At 38.8% G+C, this 27,987-nt stretch overlaps 1 protein-coding gene across 1 annotated transcript; it reads left to right on the top strand.

Annotated features, from left to right (window-relative positions):
- Positions 1-9: 9 nt before the first annotated feature.
- On the top strand, positions 10-27,803 carry LOC139453964 (mRNA (2'-O-methyladenosine-N(6)-)-methyltransferase-like). The gene is made up of 14 exons (XM_071235420.1): positions 10-184; positions 1,250-1,603; positions 3,385-3,614; positions 4,151-4,305; positions 5,691-5,922; positions 8,311-8,410; positions 9,577-9,739; positions 10,604-10,779; positions 11,348-11,434; positions 12,603-12,787; positions 13,138-13,231; positions 14,526-14,626; positions 17,298-17,372; positions 18,305-27,803. Exons 2-14 carry the CDS (start codon positions 1,307-1,309, stop codon positions 18,441-18,443), a joined length of 2,034 nt encoding a protein of 677 aa, XP_071091521.1. The 5' UTR covers positions 10-184; positions 1,250-1,306; the 3' UTR covers positions 18,444-27,803.
- Positions 27,804-27,987: the final 184 nt, after the last annotated feature.

Raw genomic sequence — 27,987 nt, 5'->3', positions numbered from 1 at the left:
TGGCGGCCGAGAAGGAGGCTACGCAATTTCTTTGAGAACATTTCATCACTGGAACCTCACTCTGAACGGTTTTCCACCTGACATTCAGTATATATTGTTTAGAAAGGTCCAGTTGATAATTTGCACCTAATTTGGGATGCAGTGTAATCGCCGATTGGGCGTGGAAAGTGACAAAAGTCAAAAGGTGCCTATGGTTCGCTAGTCTTGTGGGGAAGCTTCAAGTTCAATGCATAATAACATTTGCAGCATTTTGTCCCGTGTTCAAATATTCTGATTGCATACATTCGCCTGCATATACACAAAACCGTCACACGACACACCGAGACCAGTGTCATGACATTTGTAATCACGTTTTGCTGTTTATAGCATAAAAAACTTCAATTTGAAATACAAGGAAGCCACGTACATTCGCTCGTAAAGAGACTAGTATCATGATATATATTTATGCATTTTCGATTTCACCCCGTGCTTATTACTATCATATTTCAAATTGTATGAAATGTTATTGCTCTTGCAGTGACGTCTGTCCTGATTTATTTTCTTCTTAAATAATTAAACAATATTTTTATATTAGAAATTTGAACCAACAGTTCATGTTCATCTACATCTTGAAAATTTATAGGCCATGAACAAATTCTGATGTTGATATATTCTTTCAGTATCCTATAAATACTGTTGACTTTATACCAGGATATTTAGTAGAAATATGCTTATCTGTCATTAATTATTACTAGGTTGCATCTAAATGGTAAGATGCATTAATATTTCACTTGAATATGTAGGATGTATTTGATATGAACCAAGATGATTCATAAGTAGAGTTTTATGGGTATTATTGTAATCTTGTTTGTATTTTCATTCTTTTTAACCAAACACACTTATGCTGATAGCTGAATATCTACACCAAAATTAATGCAGTAATAAACCATCAGTCAGTTATGTTGTTCAAGGAGGTAGATGCAAGTTGTTGATTCACACTTGTGATAAAACTTTCTCCAAAACATCAAAACCTTTACATGTAATGGTCTTTTGAGATAATAGCATACCATTGCAACTTGTGATACTTATTGGAAAGAGAAATGATCCAAAAGCTAGTTCTGTGAAAGCACAATACCAGTTGATTATTCAACTTCTGGATATGTGATTGTCAAATTAATAATAATGTCTTAGTGTTTGTATGTTCATGTTTATCCTTATTTATATGAAGTTACAAAGATCAACATTGTTCTAATTTTTGTGTTATTTGTAGGTTCCTTAATGCCGCCATAAGTCCCAAGTGTGCAGTCAGCAAGTTTGTGGTACCATCATGGCTTCCAGTGAAATAGCAGGCCAGGCTGTTCCAGCTCCCGTGATTGGCCACGGAGAGGCAGGCGAGGATCAGGGGATTGAAGCAGTCAGTCATCCAGAACTTGAAAGACAGAACTCCCAGAATTCCTCTGGAGGTTTTTCTTCTCCGGGATCACCTGACCCTGTGCATGATTTGCCAATGGAGTTGTTGCAGGCTGGCTGGCGTAAATTCTGGAGTAAGCGGGAGAACCGTCCATATTACTTCAACAAACTTACCAACCAATCACTCTGGGAGATGCCTCCACTTCCTTCACAGGTAAGCTGGAAGAGTCTATTCGTTAATTTGAATGCCACAGATAGATATTGTCAGAATCCTCCGATGATGGGCAATAATACTGTGACATGCCCGTGAAAAATGGTAATCGGCTGACCAATGTATGGGTCAGTAGGCACCAGGGCGTCATTCCACAAAGCTTTTTCAGTGGTATGATTGTCCTACAAGTATGTTGAAGTACAGGAGTTACAATGATCTTAGTGTTGAGATTGCTTTGTGCAAGCTGATGCTATTACTGATAAAAACGACTGTCACTCCAAGAAAATCATTGGTCTTCCTGCATGTCAAGGGCAGGGATTGACATGGCCACAAATTTGCTGGAATTGCAGTTTTCTCTCTGAACGCAGTTATGTTGCTTCAACCACAAGACCAGAATTGATTTTGACCAGTTTGATACAACTCATAGTGTCGGTCTCTGCTTGAGTGGAAAATAGCCCTGCTGGACTTGGCCTCGTATCTGTTATTTGTTAGACGAGTAGACTTTGCATTTTAGTTGTGGACTGGATGGACATGCTGAGATATGTCTATGAACTAGAATGAATATCTAAATTCAGTCATGCTCGCTATAATACCCTTCACAACATCACAGATTCAGTTAAACCGCAGGGTAATCAATGGCTCCCATACATTTCATTATTTCCCCCACATACACCATGTACACATATCACGACGTCATAGGAAATATATCAACAAATCTGTACTGAATTAATCCTGTTGTAACAATGTCTGGTAATAAACAGTGTTTATCTAGACTTACTTTTGTATTAATATAATTCAAATTTTCATTCAAAATTATTTGCATTAATTTTGGGGAAATCGTGTTTGAATAACCGATCAGCTGATTGCTCCAACTCACTGTTACTTACAGCAACCATGATCGGATTGCCTCTATTGATAGTGGTCGGAGATTGCGTAAATATATCATAAATGCTTTGAATTGTTAAAAGTCATATTTGTTGTAGTTTGACCATCATATATCAACATATTGTATTTTTCATGATATGAATAGCAACGAAGACTCGATATGAATATGAAACTGTTCCATAGACCAAAACATGCAAAAAGTACCTGGCGACATGCCAAGGTGCTTTGCTTATTGTTGTTATATATATATATATATATATTTATATTATTTTACCAGGAATAACATGTTCAAATATCGTGTTATTTTAGTTGCAGCTTTTCCTACATACAGTATATATATATTATTCCTGGTAAAATAATAATTTCAGATACTGTTTCTTCCGAACATTGTACCTAAATTCTTTTTGAAGTGTGCAGCTCATGGCTATTTCTGGCTTGGTTTACAAGACAAATACACACAAAAATCTTAATCCATGCATATAGATCAATGTTAAGCATAACAAGAAATACAACTGAAATGGTAAATCATCATGTCTTGTTATCGCCTGTTCTTTCACCTGAATCCATACAATATATATTTTGATTGTGCACAATACATGAACTTATACTCATGTGTCCACTATAAAATACAGTATCACTCGACTTATATTCCATATTACGAATATTGTAAGGGGTCAGCATTATCGCGAGGGATGACTGTATTGGTATTTTGACAGTCTCAGAATATATTATAAATAACAGTGTTATATTCCAAATAATAGCATTAATGACCCTCTGCTGTTTTTGTTGGCTACAGGCAAAAGGACAAGGAATTAAATTCACCTCTGATGGCATGTACCTTGGCTGAAGTATTATGATGCATTGTTGATGAGTTGATGATTATAATTTCTGTTAAACAGCAATTACCTGACCTGAGTGACCCTCTTGGGATCAACAGCCCTGGTGGGGTAGGCGGAGGGGGCGTCGCTCCTGCTCCAGCTCCAGCTCCAGCTCCTATCCCTGCCAACACTGACACCCGAATGAGCCGCCCTAGCATAGAAATACCACCTGCTGCAGTTGGAGAGAAGAGGAGGGCGAGCTCCGACTTTGGGATGGGAAGCCCGGCCAAGAGAGCAGCTTTCAACTATAGGTACATCACGTGTTACCATGTTGATAATGACTTGCCTTGTTGGATATACGCATGAACTCCAGGGTCTGTGAGCATAACTCTGACATTAACAGTTAAACATTAAAGAGTCTGAATCTGTTTAATGTAGCTTTATCAGAAAACCTCAAAGATCCATGAACCTGTTAGTGTTCAACATTGGTTCAAGCCTTCATAATTTAACTAGTGAGTGATGTTTATGAAACTATGAAACTTTAAGCATTATTCCTGCAATGTCATGGCTGAAGAGAAGAACAAATGTGAGCCATGTTAGGCTTAAGTTTAAGGGTTCTATGCTACCCTTGCTACCAGTAGATGTTTGGAGTTATCACTCCTTTGTGCATATCATAATTGCTTGCTCAACTTTGACCTCTGAAAGCATTGGGATGCTCATGTGACTTAAAGATAGTAGGGGCCTTAAGATGTATGCATCAAAGTCTTAATGTTAACTGTGTTGTAGAGGTGAAAAGCTGTCAGCGGAATTCAGCTAAGATGTATTATAACCGTGCTTTTTGTTTCAGTCCATTCTGGAATTTTGATGTCCCCACAAATGTCTTCTTTCATGAACGCCCTCCATCAATCTCCCCACCCCCTTTACCTGAGTTAGAGATCCTCCGACATCAGAATGTTGTCAAGTTGCGGCGTGTCTACCAGGAACTTTGTCATGCAAGAGAAGGTAAATATACTGCAGGGAAGGCAATATACCACAGGGGAGGTAAATATACTGCAGAGAAGGTAATATACCACAGGGGAGGTAAATATACTGCAGAGAAGGTAATATACCGCAGGGAGGTAAATATACTGCAGAAAAGGTAATATACCGCAGGGAGGTAAATATACTGCAGAGAAGGTAATATACCACAGGGGAGGTAAATATACTGCAGGGAAGGCAATATACCACAGGGGAGGTAAATATACTGCAGAAAAGGTAATATACCGCAGGGAGGTAAATATACTGCAGAGAAGGTAATATACCACAGGGGAGGTAAATATACTGCAGGGAAGGCAATATACCACATGGGAGGTAAATATACTGCAGAGAAGGTAATATACCGCAGGATGGTAAATATACTGCAGAGAAGGTAAATATACTGCAGAGAAGGTAATATACCACAGGGGAGGTAAATATACTGCAGGGAAGGCAATATACCACAGGGGAGGTAAATATACTGCAGAGAAGGTAATATACCACAGGGGAGGTAAATATACTTCAGGGAAGGCAATATACCACAGGGAGGTAAATATACAGCAGGGAAGGCAATATACTGCAGGGAAGTAAATATACTGCAGAGAAGGCAATATACCACAGGGGAGGTAAATATACAGCAGGGAGGCAATATACCACGGGAGGTAAATATACTGCAGGGAAGGCAACATACCACAGGGAAGGTAATATACCACAGGGAAGGTAAATATACTGCAGGGAAGGTAATATTCCACAGGGAAGGTAAATATACTGCAGGGGTGATAATATACCACAGGGGAGGTAAATATACTGCAGAGAAGGTAATATACCACAGGGGGGGTAAATATACTGCAGAGAAGGTATACCACAGGGAAGGTAAATATACTGCAGAGAAGGTAATATACCACAGGGGAGGTAAATATACTGCAGAGAAGGTAATATACCACAGGGAAGGTAAATATACTGCAGGGGAGGTAATATACCACAGGGAAGGTAAATATACTGCAGGGGAGGTAATATACCACAGGGAAGGTAATATTCCACAGGGAAGGCAAAATCCAGGGAGTAGGTGATATACAGGGAAAGTAATAGACCACAGTCTTTCGTGAGAAATTACCTGAGGTTGGGTCCGGGTTAAAGTAGGTCCCCATGGTTAATTGCGTGTATCCCAATGCTGTGAATTGTTACCAATAATATGAATCACTCGATTGTGTCGTCCAGTGTTGATTATTATCAAAGGCTGTCGCCGTATGTGTGTGTGTGTCAGTGTGTCACACCCAGTAGCACACACAAACAGACACAGACACAGACACACACACAACACACACATATTGTGTGGCTGTTCGGTTCTCAGTTGTGATATCCTTTCACTTCAGGTATTGATGCACCAGTTGAATCTTTCAACCGCTGGTTACTTGAGAGGAAAGTTGTTGACACAGGAATTGATTCGATGTTGCCGTCCAAATGTACGCCCGAGATCTCCCAGTCAATGTACCGAGAGATCATGAATGATATTCCTGTGAAGTTGATCAAACCCAAGTATACTGGAGATGCTCGCAAACAGTTGTTCAAGTATGCGGAGGCTGCCAAGGTGATGATCGAGTCAAGGTATGCAGTCCTTTGGAATAATCCACATGATTTAATGTTACAGCTGCTGGTATATCTCAGCATGTTGTCTTCATCTAGTTGAACCATGCATACTGTTATTTTGTTTATGACCTGCGTCTTGTTGCAAAAAGCTATCTTAGCGCTACAGCTGTCGTAAGCCTATGTTAAAGAAGTTGAGTTATGATCACCTTGGCGCTAAGATTGCTTTGTGGATCAAGGCCCTGGGCCTGTTATCTTAGCGCTACAGCTGTCTTAAGCCTATGTTAAAGAAGTTGAGTTATGATCACCTTGGCGCTAAGATTGCTTTGTGGAGCAAGGCCCAGGGCCTGTTATCTTAGCACTACAGCTGTCTTAAGCCTATGTTAAAGAAGTTGAGTTATGATCACCTTGGCGCTAAGATTGCTTTGTGGAGGTGACGCATTCATATTGAGTCGCATTTTTGGCTAGGGGCCAGTGGTCGCATTCCTTTGGTGACACATTAATTTCACGATTTACAGTATATCATAAATGCCATAATTTTATTCGCTGAAAGTCATATTTGATAGGGTTTGACTATTATATGTCAACATAAAGATTTCACTATCGTGAGCGCGGGAGCATCAATGGTGACTGGTCAAATTCAAAATTCTTTAACTATTTTATTGGGTAATTTTTAACCGCATCACTGGTAGATTCCGAGAAACCTAGGTAAAGCTGATTGCTACTTCCGGCTTAGTTTACAAGAAAATACACCTGGTAATCTTAAACTCTGCAGATAAAACAATGCCTATCAGAAAAGGAAATACAATTTATCGGTAAATCATCATGTCTAGTGGTTTTTATCTCAAATTTTATCGCTGAAGGGATACAATGTAATTTTTTTCTGCAGAAGACAAACACATTTTTATTGCAAATGTAGGGATTGTGTATGCACCTTGTATGTCATATCAGCAGTTCAATTTGGTGCAGCTTTCTGTCTTCTTGATTCGAAGTATGGTCTGAAATGTGTACTATTGTTTGATGTGATCAACAACACTATGTGCCAGAGTTGTTCTCTTTGTCAGCAAACATGATGAAGTTGGCCACAGTACGATTCATAAGACGAAGTTGGTATTCTGAAATCAAAAGAGTCTTATCAGTATCAAAATGAAGGGGGAAAACCTTGAAACTACAACTGCTCCTAATGGCTTATTATCTAGCCTTGGTAAAGTGACATTTTGGATATTAAGACATATAATTAAGTTCGGAGTCTGTTTATTCATGAAGTTTAGGCTGTTGGCCCATAGACAGTGATGAAACATCAGATGCATGACTTGATGTACAAAGATATACTTGTACATGATTAACATGAGTAAGTTCCTAATGATTGACAATGTTGATAAAGGATATTATCATCCAAAACTGGCTCCCACAGGAGATATCGCTTGGATGAGATCAAGCGCCGCTGCTATGAAATTACATCACAATGCTTTGCAGACCATTGTGACATCACTGGTTACCATGACGTCACAATCAAATGACATCACTAATGGCTCTGCTACTGAAGCTCTTAGCAGTACTTTTTACACTGAAGACACTGCTAATTATTATCTACAAATTGAAAAAGTTGGAAGAATGATGTTGGATGATAAATAAAATCTCACCCTCGTGTCTTTTGATATCAAATATGTCAACACTCGTTGATTAAAAGTGGCAAAAATTCCTGGCAAGCCTCCGAATTTTTCCACTTTTATCAACTCGTGTTGATATATTTGATATCAAAAGACATGAGGGTGAGATTCTCTATTTATGTATGATGAATAGATTATCATCTCTTTGTGTCTTGTCTCTAACTTGTCAGTTTTTTTTGGTCTTTTTGCACATGTTATGGATAAACTGACCCTAAAATGAGTAATACCTTAAAATTCCAGTAAAACGTAAAGCTTGGAGCCAGATAGTCACGCCCTGATGAACAGTTGATGAACTGTAATTGTTTGCTCACAACTCTTCATGGTTTACCTGCTATGGCTCACTTCTCATGTAAACACAATACACTTTTGACATTCTTCTAGCTAAATTGCCAAAACAGAAATTGTGAACTGGAATATGTTTCTCATATTGACCCTCATATTGACCCTATATTCTTTCAAAACAAGAAAACTAATTGAAGGATCTGATTGTTTTTCAATTTCATCCAAAAACCAAAGCATGACATGGAATATTATGGATGACAACTTCTTTCTTAAACAGACACTAGGCATTTAGATGTTGGATGTAATCAGGACAAGGGAAATTTTAGATAACAACCAAAGGTTTATATAATAAATGTGTAACATGCAACACTTTAAACCAATGAAGAAAGGAAGACCTAATTTGTCTGTGTAAGTAATCAATACAATGGTGTATTCCATGACTTTGTATATATTCCAGAGGCACCATATCAGAAAGCCGAAAGATCGTCAAGTGGAATGTGGAAGACACGTTTGGCTGGTTGAGGAAACAGCAGAATGCCTCCTATGAGGATTTCTTGGTGAGAAAATCTTCTGGCACCATGTTTAAGTGCAAGTATCATGAATTATAGCAGTAGATAGTTCTTACATTAATAGATCTTCAGCAACCCATGCTTGCCGTAAAAGGCGACTATGTTTGTCGTAAGAGGTGACTAACGGGATTGGGTGGTCAGGCTCGCTGACTTGATTGATGCATGTCATCAATCCCAATTGCGTAGAACGGTGCTCATGGTGGCAATCACTGGATTGTCTGGTCCAGATTCAATTACTTACAGACTGCCGTCATATAGCTGGAATATTGCTGAGTGCGGCGTTAAACAACAAACAAACAAACAGGAAATCTTTCATCATTATGCAGCCAGTATGATGTACAATACGATGGCTGAAAAATGTAAACAGATCTGTCTCGCTTAATTAAAAGGATGTATTTTTGAGGTTTTTGTATTTGTAACAACCCAAACGAATCTAAAAGCGCAAACAGGAGGCATGGCTTAATTAACACAGGTCTGACTAGGTCTTCAAACTGACTGAGTATTACCACCAGCTGGTACAAAATATCAATCAACAGGATACAAAATATACACGATCGTTTCATTAGTTGTGCTGAGACCTGCGTTGTATGTTTAATACCGGTATGGATTCCAAGTATGTCAGGAGTGTGGCTAGTGGAGGTTTATCCAGTGACCTTGATGTATATAATTTTAAGATTGTAGGATATTTTCTTTTTCATTTTTAGGCTTAAAATAAAAAAGAGAATTGGTTCTCAGGCAATGGTTTTTAAAAATATAAAGAGATATCTCAATGCAGCTCATTACCAGGAACAGGAATTGTGAAACTTGCCAATGAACTGCTCAGAACTTATGAGTACTGACCGGAGCTAAAACTTTAAATGCTAAATTAGACAGTTTGATTCTTGATCACATCAGTGTTATGTGAGGTCATTGTTTTGCTGTTATATCGTTATTGTGTCAGCTTTTTGAGGACATTCTGATTTAATGTTCTAATTCCATAAATGGACATATTTTGGCGTAAGTAGTAAACCTGTGCCGTGAATGTGGTCGATCAGAACCAGGAGCTGAATCACTTCAGGCTTTCCTCTCACAGCGTTAAGCTGACAGGACCTAATATGCCTCAGTTAATTAGAATGTCTCATTCACTTGATGGTCACGGCATGCAATTGGTGCAGGAACGCCTGGCTCACCTGAAGCGGCAGTGCCAGCCCCATCTGACGGAAGCAGCCAAGAGTTCCGTGGAGGGCATCTGTAGCAAGATCTACAACATGTCCTGCGAGTTTGTGAAGAAGATACATGAAAAGCACTGGGAGGTGCTGAAGGAGCATAATATACACGGTAGGAGTGTGACCACTTATCAAACTATCGCAGTTGTTTGCCCTACGATAGTACTTTATCAATAGGAATTTAAAAATGCTAATAGTATCGTAGATAGTACACATAACAATCAATAGTTGCAATTAGTTATAAATAATACACATTATATGAGAATGTTAAACCTCGCTATGTGGTTGGTTAACAAGGATTATGACAACTTCAGATTAGAGTTACTTCCCCTTGGTTTAAGAAGTGACTGGGAGGAAAATGGTTGAAATTGTCAGAAATACTTTATTCATTTCTATTACGTTGGTTGAAAATAATTAAGAATCGCAATAGTGACAACAGCCCCAATAGTCATCTGCAATACGAGGTTCAAACATGGAATTTCACCTACCTCTCTGGTGAATTGTTGGGGAGAAGTAAGTGTCCCTGTGACTATTCATACTATACACACTTGATGCAAGGAGAAATCAAAGTGGCAGGTAGATTTGCAATCTGGAATTATATGTGAAATCATTGTTTTCTTGCATTCATAGGTATTTTAGCGTTGCATTCAATGCGGCAATTTAAGTTATGTACAGCTGGTGAAATATTTGTCTTGTTATTGGTCATGGAAATTCGGGTAACTGTTGCAATACTAAAACCTGAATTGACAAGTTATGATTTGGGAAATTTAATAACCATTGATACAGATCAGGGTGCCATTCTACAAAACAACCTTCTCGCTACGACTGTCATAAGTCTATGTTAAGGTATGGGAGTTACAATCACCTTAGCGCTAAGATTGCTTTGTACAACGGCACCCTGGGGCAATAGCATTGTCATTTGTACAATTGCAGGCTGACAAAGTAGGCAAGGATGGAATTTGTCTTTTATTTTCAGAAAAAGATCCTTTCCCTGAACTGCCTGTCCCACGGAAGGTCCCCTGCTACTCTGTGCAAATGGCAATTCCGTCACCACGGATACAGCCAATTGAGCATCAAACTGAAAATGAGATGACATTTATCCGATATAAAGGAGAAACTATGAATTTGAACAGCTCACATTTTCACAAACTGGTAGGTGTATGTTTGTACGGTTTTTCAGGGCAACTCACCTAATAGTGTCCTCCTCCTGGGAATAATTGTAGCATGTGGCAGTGATGTAATCTGTGACCCCAGTTCTAATGATTTTATAGAGTTATTATTTTCTTACATTTCCAGTAGTTCAAGGGCATGTTTGAAGCAAAGCTGTGATTATTTACAAAACCTCTGACGCAAGCATGAATTAAATGCGAAAAATCAAAGAATTGTCAATTGAAAGCAGTCAACAATTTATCATGATAGTGCCCCCAAATAACAAGTTTGTTTAAATTTACAATCTATTTCAGCCAAGGTTAAATCTTCATATTAACAGTTTTAAAACAACATTTTAAAATAGATTTCATAACTTGCAGACAAAGCAGTGTATTTTAATGAGATCTTGGATTTATGGTGCTGGAAATATCCAGGTATAGTAGTAAAGGCTCTGTAGGACAAGACTGTACACAGTTAGATATGCTGATTACTGTTGATGTTAGAATGCGGTTTGTTGACATTTGTGTATTTAACATGACAATTAATTATTGTTTATGTGACGTGTTCCTAGGAGCAGCTGTACAAGTTGAACTGCCGGGATGACATGCGGTTTGATAACTTCCTGGGCCGTGTTTGGTGTTTGATAAAGAGATACCAGGTACCTAAGAGTTAGCTAAGTAACACACAAGGAACCATGTCCTATCTTGAGACAGTAAATTCCTACCAATGATGCGTAGTTTTTTTCTGATTGGGGAGTTATTTAGGCTTTTCGAAAAGGGTCAGTCTTCTTGGTTATTTCAAATTCATGATGAATGTTTTGTAATCGTCCAGTGTTATGTATGTTTTCTATTATTAAATAGACTTTACATTTTGAAATTCCACTTGTAGAATGTCAGTGACTTGACTTTGTTGATGAATGATCATGACTTGACTTTGGTGATGGATGTCAGTGACATGACTTTGGTGATGAATGATCATGACTTGACTTTGGTGATGGATGTCAGTGACTTGACTTTGTTGATGAATGATCAGGACTTGACTTTGGTGATGAATGTCAGTGACATGACTTTGGTGATGAATGTCTGTGACTTGACTTTGGTGATGAATGTCAGTGACTTGACATTGGTGATGAATGTCAGTGACTTGACTTTGGTGATGAATGATCATGACTTGACTTTGGTGATGAATGATCATGATTTGACTTTGGTGATGAATGTCAGTGACATGACTTTGGTGATGAATGATCATGATTTGACTTTGGTAAAGAAAGATTATGACTTGACTTTGGTGATGAATGATCATGACTTGACTTTGGTGATGAATGTCAGTGACTTGACTTAGGTGATGATTGTCAGTGACTTGACTTTGGTGATGAATGATCATGACTTGACTTTGGTGATGAATGTCAGTGACTTGACTTTGGTGATGAATGTCAGTAATTTGACCTGATCAGTCATTTATGATATCTAAATGATGTTTTTGAGGAAGTAATGATTTTCTTGAGAAATTTGGAACTCCAGTTTTTCAGAATGATACTGATGGTGTGAGACAAGTAAAGGGATGTAGGGTAGCGCATGTTTGACCGGAGGTTGTTTTGTATTCCGAAATCACCTGAAAATGTAAATACTGGACTCACCAGATACTTCCCTTTTCACGCTGCAACTTGTTTTGTTATTGTTTTCCTGATTAGTTTGTTGAAGAAATTGTTGATTATTGTTTTGATACGAAGCATTTGCTTTGAACACCTCAGTAAACTTTCATCTGCAGTGTGGTTGTGTGATCCCCTGCTGGCCGTGCCCGGGCTAATGATGTTCCTTCTCTTACAGACGTGTTTCGGCCTGCATTCTCAAGAGGGCGCTTGTCTCCAGGGGGCGCTGCCTGTGTCTGTGTTTGAGTGTTTGCATCGCGTGTTTGGGGTCACATTTGAGTGTTTTGCATCACCTTTGAACTGTTATTTCCGCCAGTATTGCTCAGCATTTTACGATACGGATGGCTATTTTGGGTCAAGAGGGTAAGACAAGATTTATTTACTATTTGTAGTTTTCTTGAAGGCAGACTGAAGCCTTCCGATCATATGCTTGTTCTGAAATAGAATATGGAGTTGAATATCGATACTGATTATGCCAGCCTACAATGTTTGTCGTGATAGGCGACTTAACGCATTAAATGATCAGGCTCAACAACTTGACTGATTACTCAGCATGGGTCGTTCTTCATTTTATCAATCACTTGAGGTCCATATTGTCAAGATTTGATTATATTCTGTTGTCATAAAAGTTGGAATAATGCTGAGTGCAGTGTTAAACCAAAAATGAACGTGTCATATTTGCAATTTGAATTTCTTTTCCATTATGTTTCTAGCCCAGTGTTGAATTTTTACCCACTGAGTGGTTCATTTGAGGCGAATCCACCGTTCAGTGAAGAGCTGATGGAAGCCATGGTGGATCATTTTGAGGTTGGTGGAACATGGGATGAGTGTGTTCAGGTTTATTGTTACATGTACAAAGTAGTGGACGTGATGATGACCTGTACAAATGCTTTGCTTGGAATAGTCGGAACATACTTCGACAGGCACTTGAAGGCTTGTGTGATATGAAATTGTGGTGTTGCCTTTTCGAATTACTGTAATCAGTGGAATTATTGACCTTGTCCAACGAACAGCCTACTCTCACCCAGGGTCTTGTCAGTCCAGTGAAGATACAGGGTAGATTAGGTCTTCAGCAACCCAAGCTTGTCTTCCGAGGCGACTAAAGGGATCGGATGGTCAGGTTCGCTGACTTGTTAATCTGAGCTCCAGATAAGCTGCGTATCTGCGTAAAATATGCATCAGAAATGCAGAAATACGCAGTAAAATAAAATCCAAGCGTATCAAATACGCAACGAACATTACAGATACACTACAAAAATAAAACTTGTGCGTATCATTAAAATATTGTAAAGTAACCCTGCGTATTCCATTAGCAAATCAGCAACTTATTTTGAAATTATAAACAGGCATTCCGTCAACCTTGCCAAACTCCACGATGACAGTTACATCATGATCATTTGCCATCACACTTTCTTGTGGAAGTATCGTGGTATTTTTGAGTCCTATAAAGCTCTCGAACCCACACGACACCAGTTTGCAGGGACTAGATGAATAATGTTTTTAAATATCTAACCTAAAAACCCGCATGTGTAAAAACTAGTGGGTAACAGAAATTTGAATACCCAGATCGAATTACTGATACCCAATGATTTTAAAATGCATGGGTAAAATACCCACAACACCAAAAGCTTATCTGGAGCTCTGTTGATTCATGTCTTCTTATCCTAATGGCCTTGATTGATGCTCTCAATGTCAATCACTGGATGGTACGATCCACTGTATTTACTGACCATATTTACCATCGTATAGCTGCAATATTGCAGTGATCGGCAATAAACAAAAAAAAAGAAGCCCCTTTTGTCATAATTATTAGTTTAAACGAAATGCAACAAGATGTTTCTGTCAAATCATTATCATGCAAAATATTTGTTGTTGTTGAATTATTCAGGATCAATTAGTAGTTCTGGATAACAAGTTGAAAATGTTTATTTACCAGTCTGGAATTTTTTTTGCAAAAAGTGTATTAGTACAATGTCTTGATATGTCCTGGTGTCTACTGAAGCAACCGTCTGACATGGTTCATGTCTTGGTCAGTAGGTAGGACATTAGCAGTACATAATTGTACAGAATTCATTGATACTATTTCCTGTTTTCCTTTCAGAATCTCCTGATGGAATCTCACGAGCCTCTGTCTTTCATCGTATTCATCCCCGAATGGAGAGACCCACCCACAGAGGCCCTCATGAGGCTAGAGTCCAGCAGGTAAAACCTCTACAGGATCTGTTGTTACATATTCATTCCCAATTTGAAACAATATTATTAGTTCTGGTGTCTTTAGTTGTCATATTAGGTTAGCAGAAAAATATTTTTCTGCTAACCTAATGTGACACTGTATAGGGCAACTAAAGACATCATAACAAATTTATTATGCCGAAAAGTTTACACTATTTGGTATCATTGTCGCACATGTCATGTCAAAATGAAAACTTTACATATACAACTGGTATAAATGACAGGACCAGTACATGTGTTTCCGATATACAACACTTTAACGTAAACATAAACGTTATCAATGGAAGGTATTGTAGCTAATATACATAGAATTATCATAAAAATGTAAACAGAAAATGTAAACAGAAATCTGCGGGCCACTGTAACTTGACAGCAGTCTGCTTTCCCCTAACAACGGACAGCTGTCTATTCTATTGACGTCATTGGCATCACATTTCTTGTTTGTGATGTCATCCTATAGTATGTTCTATGATGGTGTGGTGCACAGGTGGCCCAGTCATCTAAGGCACCGCGATTTGCTGTGCAGAGTTGCGTCCCCTCGGCACGCCAGAAACCTGTGATTGTGGGTTTGAATCCCGGTTCTCACCAGTTATGTTTCTAGGTTTGTCAGCACCATACCCATGCTTATGGGTTTCACCGAAGTGGTAAACGTCTGAGACCTGCATCACTTCGGGTTTTCCTCTCACATTAAGCTGACACGCCATGATATAACTGGAATACTGTTAAAGACGGCGTTAAACCCAACTCACTCACTCACTCACTCACTCTATGATGGTGCTCTTTGTAACTCAGTGACCTCCGTTGTAAGCTTTGTTTGTCCCCCGCCGCGCGAAAGCGCAAAGCGGGGTATATAGTATTCACGACCATCCGTACGTACGTCCGTACGTCTGTATGACCGTACGTACGTCCCAGCTGTTTGTTGCCGCGATATCTCAAGAACTAAACACTGGATTGTCTTCATACTTGGAACTATGTTGTATATACAGACTCCGCAGACACCAGTCGGTTTTGGTGACCTTGACCCCATTTTCAAGGTCACAGCAGGCAAATCTGCTTTTGGAGTTGCCGCGATATCATATTTTTATCAGTTAAGTCACGAACGTGGTTTCTTTAATGAATAATGTCTTTGCTCATCATAATTCATGATATTAAAACACAAAACAGTGTCGAATAACGAATTTCTGTACCAGAATTTCCATGTGAAATATGTGAGGTGGGTGTTGGAAAATCCAAAATGTCTCTTACTGACAGTGTACAGTGTCATATTAGGTCAGTAACAACCATCTTGATTTTCTACTGGCGGTATTCAGGTTCATGTGGCGTTAGTAGTTCTGCTCTCTGATTGGTCAATCTCACTTTGAGGCATAATAAGTACAGAAATCTGTACGTAAAAGAATTGAGTCTGAAGCAAACAAACAACCAATAAATGGTATACAATCAACAAATGTATTACAAAATTCAGTGGGTTTACAAATGAATACAAATTACTGCACAGCAATTACAATTGTAGTACAATATTCAATGGCAATATATAATATGATGGCAGTGGTCTGTATCAAGAACAAAAGTACTGTGGTGACAGCAAAAGTGAGTGGTAATAGTATATTCACCCAGCAGTGATGGTCGATAAGCTTCCGCGATGGGCCTAAGCAGGGATTCCGGGGTAATCTTCATACGAAGCTGGCCTTGATGTATTCTCAGATGAAAATGTGTGAGAGATACCTAAACACGCTATATATCTATATCCCACTATTTCATATACAGTCTAACTAGCTACTGGAAATTTCCACACAGTGTCCTCACCAGTAGCAGCACTAGATCATTACAGAATATTCTGCATGAGTCCATGGTATACCGGAAATTTACATATCACACTAGCATCTAAACAAAGTTCCTTCCTGACAACTGTTAAATAGTATTAATAGTACTACGTTCCTGACGACTAATCATTGTCCAAATACAATGCAATGAGCATCTACTGAATCTTAACAGAAACAATGTAACAGCTATAATCATTGTTTAACAAGAAAATACAAAAAAACACTGCCATATAACAGTATGTGGTGATGTTTTGATACACTGTGTGTCTGGAAATAACATTTTAGTTTTCAAATTTTGGTGTGTTTTTTTGTCACAATTTTCCTGTTGTGGACACATAGTTTTAAATCTTAGATATATCCCTGATACATTATTGTTCCCTTAGTGGAGGTGATGAAAGTGCTATTCCACCACCTCTCAACTATCCACCTGTGTAAATGATTGGCCACGTTTAAGAAATAGGGGACCCATGTTCCTTCATGTTCTCTTTCAGGGTCAGTGACCCAAAATGGTCGTAGCGATACAACTGTCGTAAATCTATGTTAAGTATAGGAGTTACGATCACCATAGGGCTACGATCGTTTTGTAAATCGGGGCCCTCGTGTTTAGTTGAGTTGCACCTAAACTAAACTGCAGTGAGTTGTCATCATCTTGAACCGAAGTATCCATCTTGACTTGTTTAAACTGTCCAATTAGGGTTTCAGATTCTTTTATATTCCAGGACATTGACTGGTTGTTCTTCCAAAATGTGCTTAACATTATCAAGTTTCTGTGTCATCATTCAGCCTGCAACATTAACTTGACATGTATTGTCTATTTTCAGATTCAAGAGGCGTCAGATTACATTTCCTGCATTTGAGCATCAGTACAGAGATGGATTTCAGCATGTTTGTCCAAAGTAGGGAATTATCAAACATAGTCGGATTTCAGTACGAAGAAGGAAAATTCATTGTTGAACAAACCCATGAGGTCCCAACGGCCAACACTTTCTGTAATAAGACTTGGTCACATTCAGGGATTAGGCTGAATCAGTATCATTTTCATAGCTGATAAGGTGGCACGGGTGGCCCAGTCGTTTAAGGCGCTGTGATTCGCTGTGCAGAGTTGCGTCCCTTGGGCACGCCAGAAACCTATGATTGTGGGTTCGAATCCCGGTTCGCCCCTATTATGTTTCTAGGTTTGTCAGCACCATACCTGTGCTCGTGGGTTTCACCAAAGTGGTAAACGTCTGAGACCTGCATGACTTCGGGCTTTCCTCCAACATTAAGCTGACACGCCGTGATATGACTGGAATACTGTTAAAAGCGGCGTCAAACCCAACTCACTCACTCATAGCCGATTAATCATCATAGTGACACACTTGATTCTGTACACACTCATTTGACGTAGCTAGAAGATTGCTGTCTCTGACTTTAAACGTCGGTAGCACTGGGAGCAGCCTAAGACAGCGCTAATTGACTCTGTGACAACTGTGACTCTCCCTTCACATATCACACGTGCCTCTTCACTCCTTAGGGTTAGTTGTGTAAGGGTAAGGTTAGGTTACCCCATCTCTATACTTAGCCCTTTGATCCCCTTTCCAATCAAGCACCCCTTTATGATGGCTTGGTAAACAAACACTAATTATTTGTGATAGCGCCCGTGGTCCTGTGGTAGGGTGTTGGCTAGTTAGATTAACTCATTAGCATCACTTATCTTCGAGCTGGCAATCCTCCACATTTTAGAGTTATGACGGCGAGCCTTTGACCATGTGTTGACTTAATTTCGAACACTGTTTGTAGATATCTTAATTTAACCATATTTTTTCAACTGACATTTATTTTTTTTCAGGCAAGATATGAACTACAAGTCAGCCCATGGAACATTAGTAATATTCTTGCAAAATGAGGCTGGATTTGCCAAGTGGGGTCCAACACCCGAGAGAATCAAGGAGCTAATGCTGTCATCGAAGCCAAGGGACACTGCATGAGATTGTAGACCTGTGACACTTGTCAGTGCCAGTGTTTCCCCTGACCAGTAACGTGACGCAGAGATGGAGTAAATAGGAGATTCAGAGTACTCCATCTTTGCTGGACCTGCGAACACTTCACACAGAGAAACATGCTTGTGTGTAGCGTGTCCCATGTTCTTGCAGGAGGTGTATATATTACTTCATGAAGAGGGTCATCTTGGCTTTGCCTTGAATTCAAGTATTTTAAATTCATTTGTAATTTCATCTGTTCATCAGGTCATTGTAAATACCAAGCATGTTGCCGGTATGTTCATAAATCATCCATTTTGAAATATCATTCAAAATCAACCACAACTACATGTATTTGTTAATGTTCACTTGTTTTTGGAATACACTGTACTTGTTAGGAAATGTTTTAGTTGTTGCAGCTTTTGAGTTTAACAGAGAATATGTTTATTTTTTAGTAATCATCTTAACTTGTCGTGTAGATTCATGTGTGCTGGGTTGTCCTTTGTGATGCATTATGATCTGATTTTAATGATGTAAATTTTATGTGGTCAAAGTGCAATATTGCTATTTAGAAGCGTAGCATTCATCCATTTGTGTTTTAGATAAATATAAATAATATAATGACTCAGAATATCAAGACAAGAGCAGACATCATTTTCGCATATTTTGTTCATAATGTCATTTTTAAAGCAAAATATATTTGCATGGATGAATTTAGATTTATTTTTAATGTAATTTTAATATTTTAGTACTCCTTGAGTGCAGATAACTAAAATACCTGACATGGATAGAGAGTGTGTTTTGTTTCTAGCTTTACTAGATATTTTGTAATTTCACATATTGTAAGAATGGACACAATGCTGCTTGCTAGTCTTTGCATAGACTGCTGATTATTATGGTGTATTTCACTGAAGCAACATCTTGCCTGGCAATGGATAGCCTAGTGGTTGATGCATTTGCTCGTCACTGAAGATCAAGTTTGATTCCCCACATGTGTGGAGTCCATTTCTGGTGCCCCTGCCTCTGTATTGCTGGAATATTGCTGAAAGCATCATTATACCCCACCGCTCACTCACTCACTCACGACGAATGGTACATACATGTGAATCTCACCACCATGGCCCAGCTGGTCCAACTGGCTATACAGAGTCGTGTCCCTTTGTTGACTTGACTTTGTGATTATATAGCTTATCACAATTATGATCAACCGGACTAGTAGCTCACCCTCCCTCATCCTGTGCACTTATATAGTGACGTGCATGCACGTGTATGTGTGTGTGGCTGCTTGTACTAGTCCGGACTAATGCCGATTTATAGTGCTAGCTCACTGAGATACCATGCCACAGTTTAACATGAATACCCCACTCAGACACAGTATGCTGACTATGAGCCGACCAGTCCTTGTTTTAGCCCCTTAATGTCGAGCGCCAGACAGGGTAACAAAAAGTACCATCTTTTAACGTCTTTTGGTATGACGCGGCCGGGGATCGAACCCTGGACCTTCCGCTCTCCGGGCGGACGCTCTACCACAAGACCACGGAGGCGGCAAGCAGTGATAAGTAGAGTGATTTATAGAATTATAAAAAAAAATTGCTCCTGAACTGACTGCTGTGCGAAAAAGGCAAGTGATAGTCTCTTTTTAACTGGTTAAATGACAATCAGTGAGTTGCTGTGGGTTGGCAAGCACTGTCCATTCCATGTGAAAGTAAGCTGGAACTAGAGTTTAGCTTTGCTCTTTACTAAGTTAAGTATTTATTATGTCTATTTTGAATATCACTTTGTGGTGTACATGTTTGCTTGGGTCTCCCAAACATCATTTGATCGTTCGGGGCGGTCGGGTAGCCTAGTGGTTAAGGCGTTCACTCGTCACGCTGAAAACCCAGGTTCTATTCCCGACATGGGTACAATGTGTGAAGTCCATTTCTGGTGTCCCCCGCCGTGATTTTGCTGGAATATTGCTAAAAGTGGCGTAAAACAATACTCACTCACTCATTTGATGTTAGGTTGATATGTACTACTTCATTTAGGATAGGGATAATCAGATGTGTCATTGTTTTAAACATACACTGGACATATTGTCAGAATCAGTTTTGTGTATTATTGAAAGACAAAAAGATCCTTATCAACAGTGGAGTCGTATAGTACAGTGCTGAATAAGCATGACAGTCAAGGGGTTATTTTTATTGCCCTTGTAAAAGTTAAGGATTTAGGGTCCCAAGATTCAAGTACTAGAGCAGACCTCAATGATCCCACTTCCCTGTTCTACAAGACAATCGTAGCACCACAACTGTCGTAAGTCTTGTGTTAAAGTGAAGGAGTTATGATCGTCTTAGTGGTACGATCGCTATGTGGAAAGGGTCCCAGGACACGTTTTTGAACACTGCAGCGTGTTATTGGTGATCTCTGGCATAATTAGGTTATGGAAGACCGAGTGACCTATGTCATCACAACTTGCTGTGCAGAGTTGCACCCCTTTGTTGACAGGATCCAGTGTTAATGGGATGAGATTCCACATGATCCTTGGAGTGTGTGGTGCCTCCTTTAAGTCGTACCCAGGATCTAACTGAAAAACTGATGGAAGGCATGTTCAGTCCACTCACTCACTCACACATAATGATCCTACAGTATCCGCAGTGTAGAACCCTGCACACACAATGTAAATAGAATGGACCCTCCTGTATTTATGTTACAGTTTGAAGCTGGTTCCTCTGTTGTACAGACCAGGGAACTCTTCCAGTATATATATGATGGAATGTTATTTATTTATGCAGTACAACCCCACAGATGTAGAGTGTGGGTAGCAGATAGTAGAGTGTTTTAGCTGGTAGTGTCTGGTAATATATATAGCGTACCGAGTATATCACGCTGATACTACTGTAATGATGTCTATAGAATGTCAGTGAATGTCATTTGACAGCCCAAATCTACTGCTTTAGTGGTGTCTGTTGCTGTTGGCAGTGAATTTCATAGTGTAGATGTAGGTGAGATTGCAATAGTCAGTATTTGTGTACTTCTGTCAATATTCTATGAAAAGACAATAGGTGCCCCAGCGACACATGTTGAACCATGTATCAGTGTTTCCTTTGCTAACTCCCCATACATTGGTTAATTATTTTTGTATTTATTATTTGAAGATCATGAAGTTTACCAGGCATTCTTGAGCTTCCCATAGCTGAACTATTCTCTATGTTTACGTGACACATGGACCTTGTGAACATTGTCATGCTGCTAATTGCTTCCTTAATCTTAAGACATGCTATTGGGTAGGTGGATGTGGTATTTCCTTTCCCACTGCATTGCAATTTAAATTCTTTCAGTCGATTTGACCTTATTCCAGTAGCTAAAATAATTCCTCTTTTTTTATAATGACTTTTGAAAAGAGGTTAAAAACATTCTTTTCTCATGTTCATACTGAGAAATTGGCTGTCGAGTTTACATCCCAAGGAATGTCAAAACATATTGACAAGAAAAGTGGTTGACTGTATGGAGTCCAATTTGACTTTTGGTTTTACATATTCGACTACCGGGGTATGCATGTCGTAAGTGGATACATGTCATCGATCCCAATTGCGTGGATCAGTGCTCATGATATTAATCACTGGATTGTCTGGTCCAGACTCGATTATTTACAGACCACCGTCATATGTCTGGAATATTACTGAATGTTGCATTAAACAACAAACAAACAAACCTTACATATTTCATGGTCCACTATGCCAAGAAAAGACAGGATTAAGGGAAGACAGGTCAGTTTTAAGGAAAGAAGTTAGTTTGAATTTAAGAGATACTTCAATTCATTTGCCAACATGCCATGACCTTAGCAGTAGCCTCAAACCTGCCGATTTTGTTTCATGCCGTTAGCATTTATAAGGATAACATTTATCTTTTTGATAATGTATGTATGAAATGGATTGTTAAGTATTTCCAACTGCAAGGTAGAGGGGTAGGAGATGAGATCATGTGTCACTGTAAAAGTGCAATGTATGGATGACAACTGGCTTTTGTTAACCTGATAAATTATTAATCTATTTTGTTTCTCATTTGTAAATATTCCTTGTGTAAGATAGATCACTGCACTCTCTGTCCCAGCAGCAGAGGGACAGATTCACTTTGTTCATATGTTATTCATGGCATGGACTGACAAACCCAACTCACAAGACCAGAAGGAGTTGATTCAGAGATTTTCATACCAACTTGGAAGACAGCAGCATGAATTTTAAGAAAAATGAAAAATAATACATTATGCTGCCATCATCAATTTTGAATAAAATGTATGAAATGAAAATAATGATTTCCGTGTCCGTGATGAAATGTAGTCATGTTGACTTCAGTAGGACGCTGTTGATGTGGTTGTAATTGTAGAGTGTGATGAAATTAGAGTCGTTAATGTACATAGTGTCTGTTTCGTGTTTGTTACCATACTGGGTTACGCTTTGTACAGTGTGAGAGGTTTATTGATATGTTATTGACGTATGTCACTCATCCTCCCCTCTATGCTGATATCATTGTCACAACGTTCTGGAAGGGCAGCATATATAGATTATGTATGTATTTGTTAGTGTTTGTTCTGGTTAAGTCATGTTACGCTCTGAAACCTTTCCCACTGTGAACCAAATTATATGGAATGTAGGCCACACTTTTTTTATTTTATGTTTCACGGATTTATTCCAGCTTTTCCACACAAGGTCGGCCGAAATAAAAATAGTTGTAAATAGCTATGTCAATCATTTATTTATTTATTTATAAAGTCATTCTGCTGTGGATTTCAAACTGCAGGTGACTTCTTGAATCACTGATAGTGATGTAGACATGGAATTTATTTATAACATTTTTTATTGTCTAAGAGGGACTATGTTACTTGTGGGAGACAGAATACAAATAAATACTTGTTTCTTTCAATTCTTTTTCAGCTTAATTTCAGTAGGGGAGGTGGGGCCGTGAAACAAAAATTACAATTGTGTGGCCTTATAAATTTTAACTAAATTTACTTTTGAACAGAGAAGTCTGACGCTTTATTGTTTGAGCTGTGTTTGAATTTACTGTGTGTCCTTGAGATTTACAGCATGTATCAGAGATCCTCTGCCTCCTCAAGGATGACATCAGGACCATCACCCTTTCATTTTCCTTCTTAATTTTAAACACAAGCTTAAAAAATCTTGTATTCTTACGATGGTTTCAGCACTAGGCCTACATACGCAAGGCGATCTTAGCACTGAGTTTGGTTTTAGTCTATACGATGTTTGGAAGTAGTTGTCTCATCTATAGAACAGCATTGTGCGTAACGTTTCCGAGACGTTGAGGTTCTTGCTCCTCAAAGTGATAGGAGTCGTGCAACTTTGACGGCTCTGTTGTATAGTTAACATCATCTTAGTGCTAAGATGGCTTTGAGGAACAGGGCTCTGATATGAATGTTCATAATGATATTTTACATTTTTAATGATATTTACATACAGATTTCACTGTTGAATTCTCCTTCTATTATGAAGAATATGTGAAGAGTATCTTTTATGGAACTATGCCTTCTGTGCTGATCAACCTTTAGAAGTAGGGTTTTGTGGGTTCCGTACATTGAGAAGTATTGGCGGAAGTCATTTAAGGTTAACACAACTCATTTCAGTGTACTACACTAATGATTTGATTATTTCCTGTGGCACAGATCTCCTGTTTATCCAGTATCCCTCCTAAACAGAGAGGGAAGCATCTACACGTTGAATTTTATGCAAATAACTTTTTTGTAAGCATTGCTGAGAATATATGACCACTACTTTGATGATTAGCTTCAGAGGATCTGATTTGCGTCATTAGTTGAAATTCTTGGAACAGGAATACCCTCGATGGTATTTTGACACAAGTGGATAAGACCTGACAGAAAGGTTACATGGCAACAACCAATCTATTTGTTCTTCAGAATTTCATCTTTTGTAGGAAAATTATATTTTTGGTTTTGGTATCAGTCATAAACACTAGAACAGGGCCATTTGTTTATAACCATTACTTGGTACCCTTGGTCAAATATACTACGCAAAAGAATGTAAGAATGCACAATTATTTTATATTGCTATGGTTAATCTGTCATGGGGTGGCACGGGTGGCCCAGTCGTCTAAGGTGCCGCGATTCGCTGTGCAGAGTTGCGTCCCTTTGGCACGCCAGAAACCTACGATTGTGGGTTCGAATCCCGGTTCTCTCCGATTATGTTTCTAGATTTGTCAGCACCATACCCGTGCTTGTGGGTTTCACCGAAGTGGTAAACGTCTGAGACATGCATGACTTCGGGCTTTCCTCCCACATTAAGCTGACACGCCGTGATATAACTGGAATACTGTTAAAAGCGGCGTAAAACCCAACTCACTCACTCACTCACTAATCAGTCATGGCAGAGTCACTGCTATTTGATCGTTAATATTCTTTCTGTTTATGAACTGGAAAGATGCTCATAAGATATAGCAAAGTCTTTTGTCTTCAAAGAAATATTTTAATTTCAAAATATCTAATTCAATTTTATTCTGTATTCTCAATTTTTGAAACAATGCTCTGAAGAACAAATAATTATATTGTTGCCACCTGATGAATTAATTTTAGAGCAGCATCTGTGTATTTTGTGGTATTGTTTATTTGAGGAGACAATTTGTTTTTTAGTGAGAAAGGTTATCTGTAATTGTTGCTTGTCAAGGACATACTTAACTTCACAAGATATGTTTTTTGTTTGAAATGTTTAATTGTATTGTTGAACTCAAGCTGGGTAGGGGTTTGTTTGTCAGTGTAATGCTCGCAAGAGGTTTTTCAGCGTAATATATTTAATCATTTTTGATAATTTAATTTATTAATCATGTTAGTACTGCATAGTGTGAGTAGTTTAAATATGGTAGAGTAATGGTTGGGATTAATCAGTGGGTTCTTGGAATATCTTGAAAGAAAACACACTCAGAATGACCTTCATGCTATACTACTCTATAAAAGTTAAGCACCAACTGATTATTTCGGATTACTCTAGTTATCTGTCATGCCATGACAGATTAACTAAAGTACATGTTATATGAAAGATTCAAGTGGTCCTCAACTTTTCTTGAGTACTAAATGACGGCATACACTAATCGCCTAATCAACTCATTGTTAGTGTGTATATGTCAGTGATTTCAAGGTGCTTTGTAGATGTATGTTGACATTGGATTATTCATCACTGAGGAACAATGATGAACTTCTTTGCCATGGAACTTCCTACCATTCTTAACCAAGAGGCTTTTGTTAGATGTGGTGTTTAGTGCTTGATTTGGGTTGACTGTGATGCCTGTGGATTTGAAAGACAGTTTCAGCAATGACACAAATACTTCCTGTAACAAGGGCCGGTCTCATAGTGGTTCAAACCCCTCCCAACACGAAACAAGCGCATTGGCAGCAAAAAATTGATCTGGTTGTTTTAAGATAGACGATCTTAAGCAACACAGCACAGCAACAGCAGTAAGAAATCTTTCGCAAAAAAAGATGCTTTGAGAATCCCCTTTTAATGATGTCATATCCGGATGAAAAGAAAACTGATTTGATTTTGTCTTTTTCTGATCATCGACAAGTTTGCTGCATTGATGAGCTGCCCAAAAGTGGTTAGAATAAAATGCATTGACGTACTGCAGTGCACAGTGCTGTGGCAGCGTTGGTTGAGCATGGGAAGCCATTTAGTGTTAGCATTGTCCACGTAATACTTTAAGCTAGACTGATAACAGTCGTAGAGCTACAACTGTTGTTAGTTTATGTTGGACTATAAGAGTGTCGATAATCGTTCCGATCTGATTACTTTGTGATACGACCCCTGGTTCTACAAGAAATGTTACAAGATCTGTTGCATGTATATACAGACGCATTCTGATAGATTCATTGCCATGATCTGACTGCTACCTGCTGTGGTCAAGCCTCCGGACTAGCCATCATCTGCAAGGTCAACAGGACAGTGTATCTCAAGAAGTTCAACTCCACCAATCGGAATATAGCCTTGTAACAGGTATCACATTATCTTCATGTTACAATAACATTAATCATCGTGGTTTTCTTTGTCTCTGATAATTAGCTGTGCCAGGATCTGCTGACTGTGCCGTGTGGGTTTGAATCCCAGTTTGAACATGCTGATAATTCATAGTCTGTCAACACCATACTCTATTGGTTTCAGTGTACCCTATTGGTAGACACGTCCTGTGCCCATGTCATTTTGAGTTTTCTGCCACAGGCTGTTACATTGCTGTTCATAGGGGCCTTAAACTACCTTTCTTACTGTGTTAGGCCTGTGACATCGACCCATGAAAATCCGGGGTAGAATAGGTCTTCAGCAACCCATGCTTGCCGTAAAAGGCAACGATGCTTGCCATAAGAGGCGATTAACGGGATCGGGTGGTCAGGCTTAGTGACATGGTTGATGCATGTCATTGTATCCCAGTTGCGTGGATCGATGCTCACGATGTCAATAACTGGCTTGTCTGGTCCAGACTCGATTATTTACAGACCACCGTCATATAGCTGGAATATTGCTGAGTGCAGCGTTAAACAACAAACAAACAAAACAAACCTGTGACATCAGTCTTTTGAAGATAATTAATTTTCAACAGTTTTAATACTTGCCTACTTTTAGAAGCATTTGAGAATTCTTACATTTGTGACTTTTGATGAATAGGTTCCAGTTGTTTTAGGGGCTGCTGAAGATCAATGCAGTTTCAGAGCCATCTTATGTAGGACTTCATCCCCACAATGGTTGCTTCAATTGCAGATGAAAATTTCTCTTATCTTGAGGTTACTTTGTGTGTATGCTCTGAAGTACTGTTATTTGTACATGTTGATGTCTTGTGTGTTAATGGCCTCGTTTTTTGTGTGTTCACTTTGAATTGCTCATCACAGCACACACAGACATCTTGTAAAATTTATGCAACATTTTATTCATGACTGTCTTTTCTATAACCTTTCTCTTGTATCACGTTGAGCCCTGTGTCCGTCTCTTGCACAGGTCTTGCATTACTAGATGTCGCCATGTTCTCAGTTGTCCTTGACATTGCCATGTGTGACATAGATTCTAAAATGGCAGTTTCTTGTTGCCAGTTTCATACACATATTAGGGTTCATCTAACTTTACACAAACCTTTTTTATCTTCTTGTTATTTTTTACACCGAGAACCTGAATGAAAGTGTCAGTTCTCAAATAAAATTATCATATTCCTCGTTTTATATCCTGTAAAATTTAAGGAAATCTGGACCATTTATATTTCTTAATCATGTGAAAAATCCCGGAATTCCATTCATATTAACTCTTACAATGGGTTATCAAATGCTTTTTATTTGTCCTTTTTGTCTCTGTGCCCAGAGTCAGTGAGGCTTGTTATCAACGGAGCCTTCAAATAAACATTTTCAGAAATATCCTTCGTTTGTTGTGTGTCCTAAACGACAGATAATCTTGACACAGATTTGTTAGTTCGCCGCACTCAGCAATATTCCACATATATGACGGCGGTCTGTAAATAATTGAGTCTGCACCAGACAATCCAGTGATTCATATCATGAGCATCGATCCACGCAATTGGG

Source organism: Haliotis cracherodii, unplaced genomic scaffold (genome assembly GCF_022045235.1).
Source record: "Haliotis cracherodii isolate W230 unplaced genomic scaffold, xgHalCrac1.p SCAF_10, whole genome shotgun sequence".
Classification (NCBI taxonomy): domain Eukaryota; kingdom Metazoa; phylum Mollusca; class Gastropoda; order Lepetellida; family Haliotidae; genus Haliotis; species Haliotis cracherodii.
Note: the sequence above shows the minus strand (reverse complement) of the source record. Positions and strands in the feature narration are given on the sequence as shown.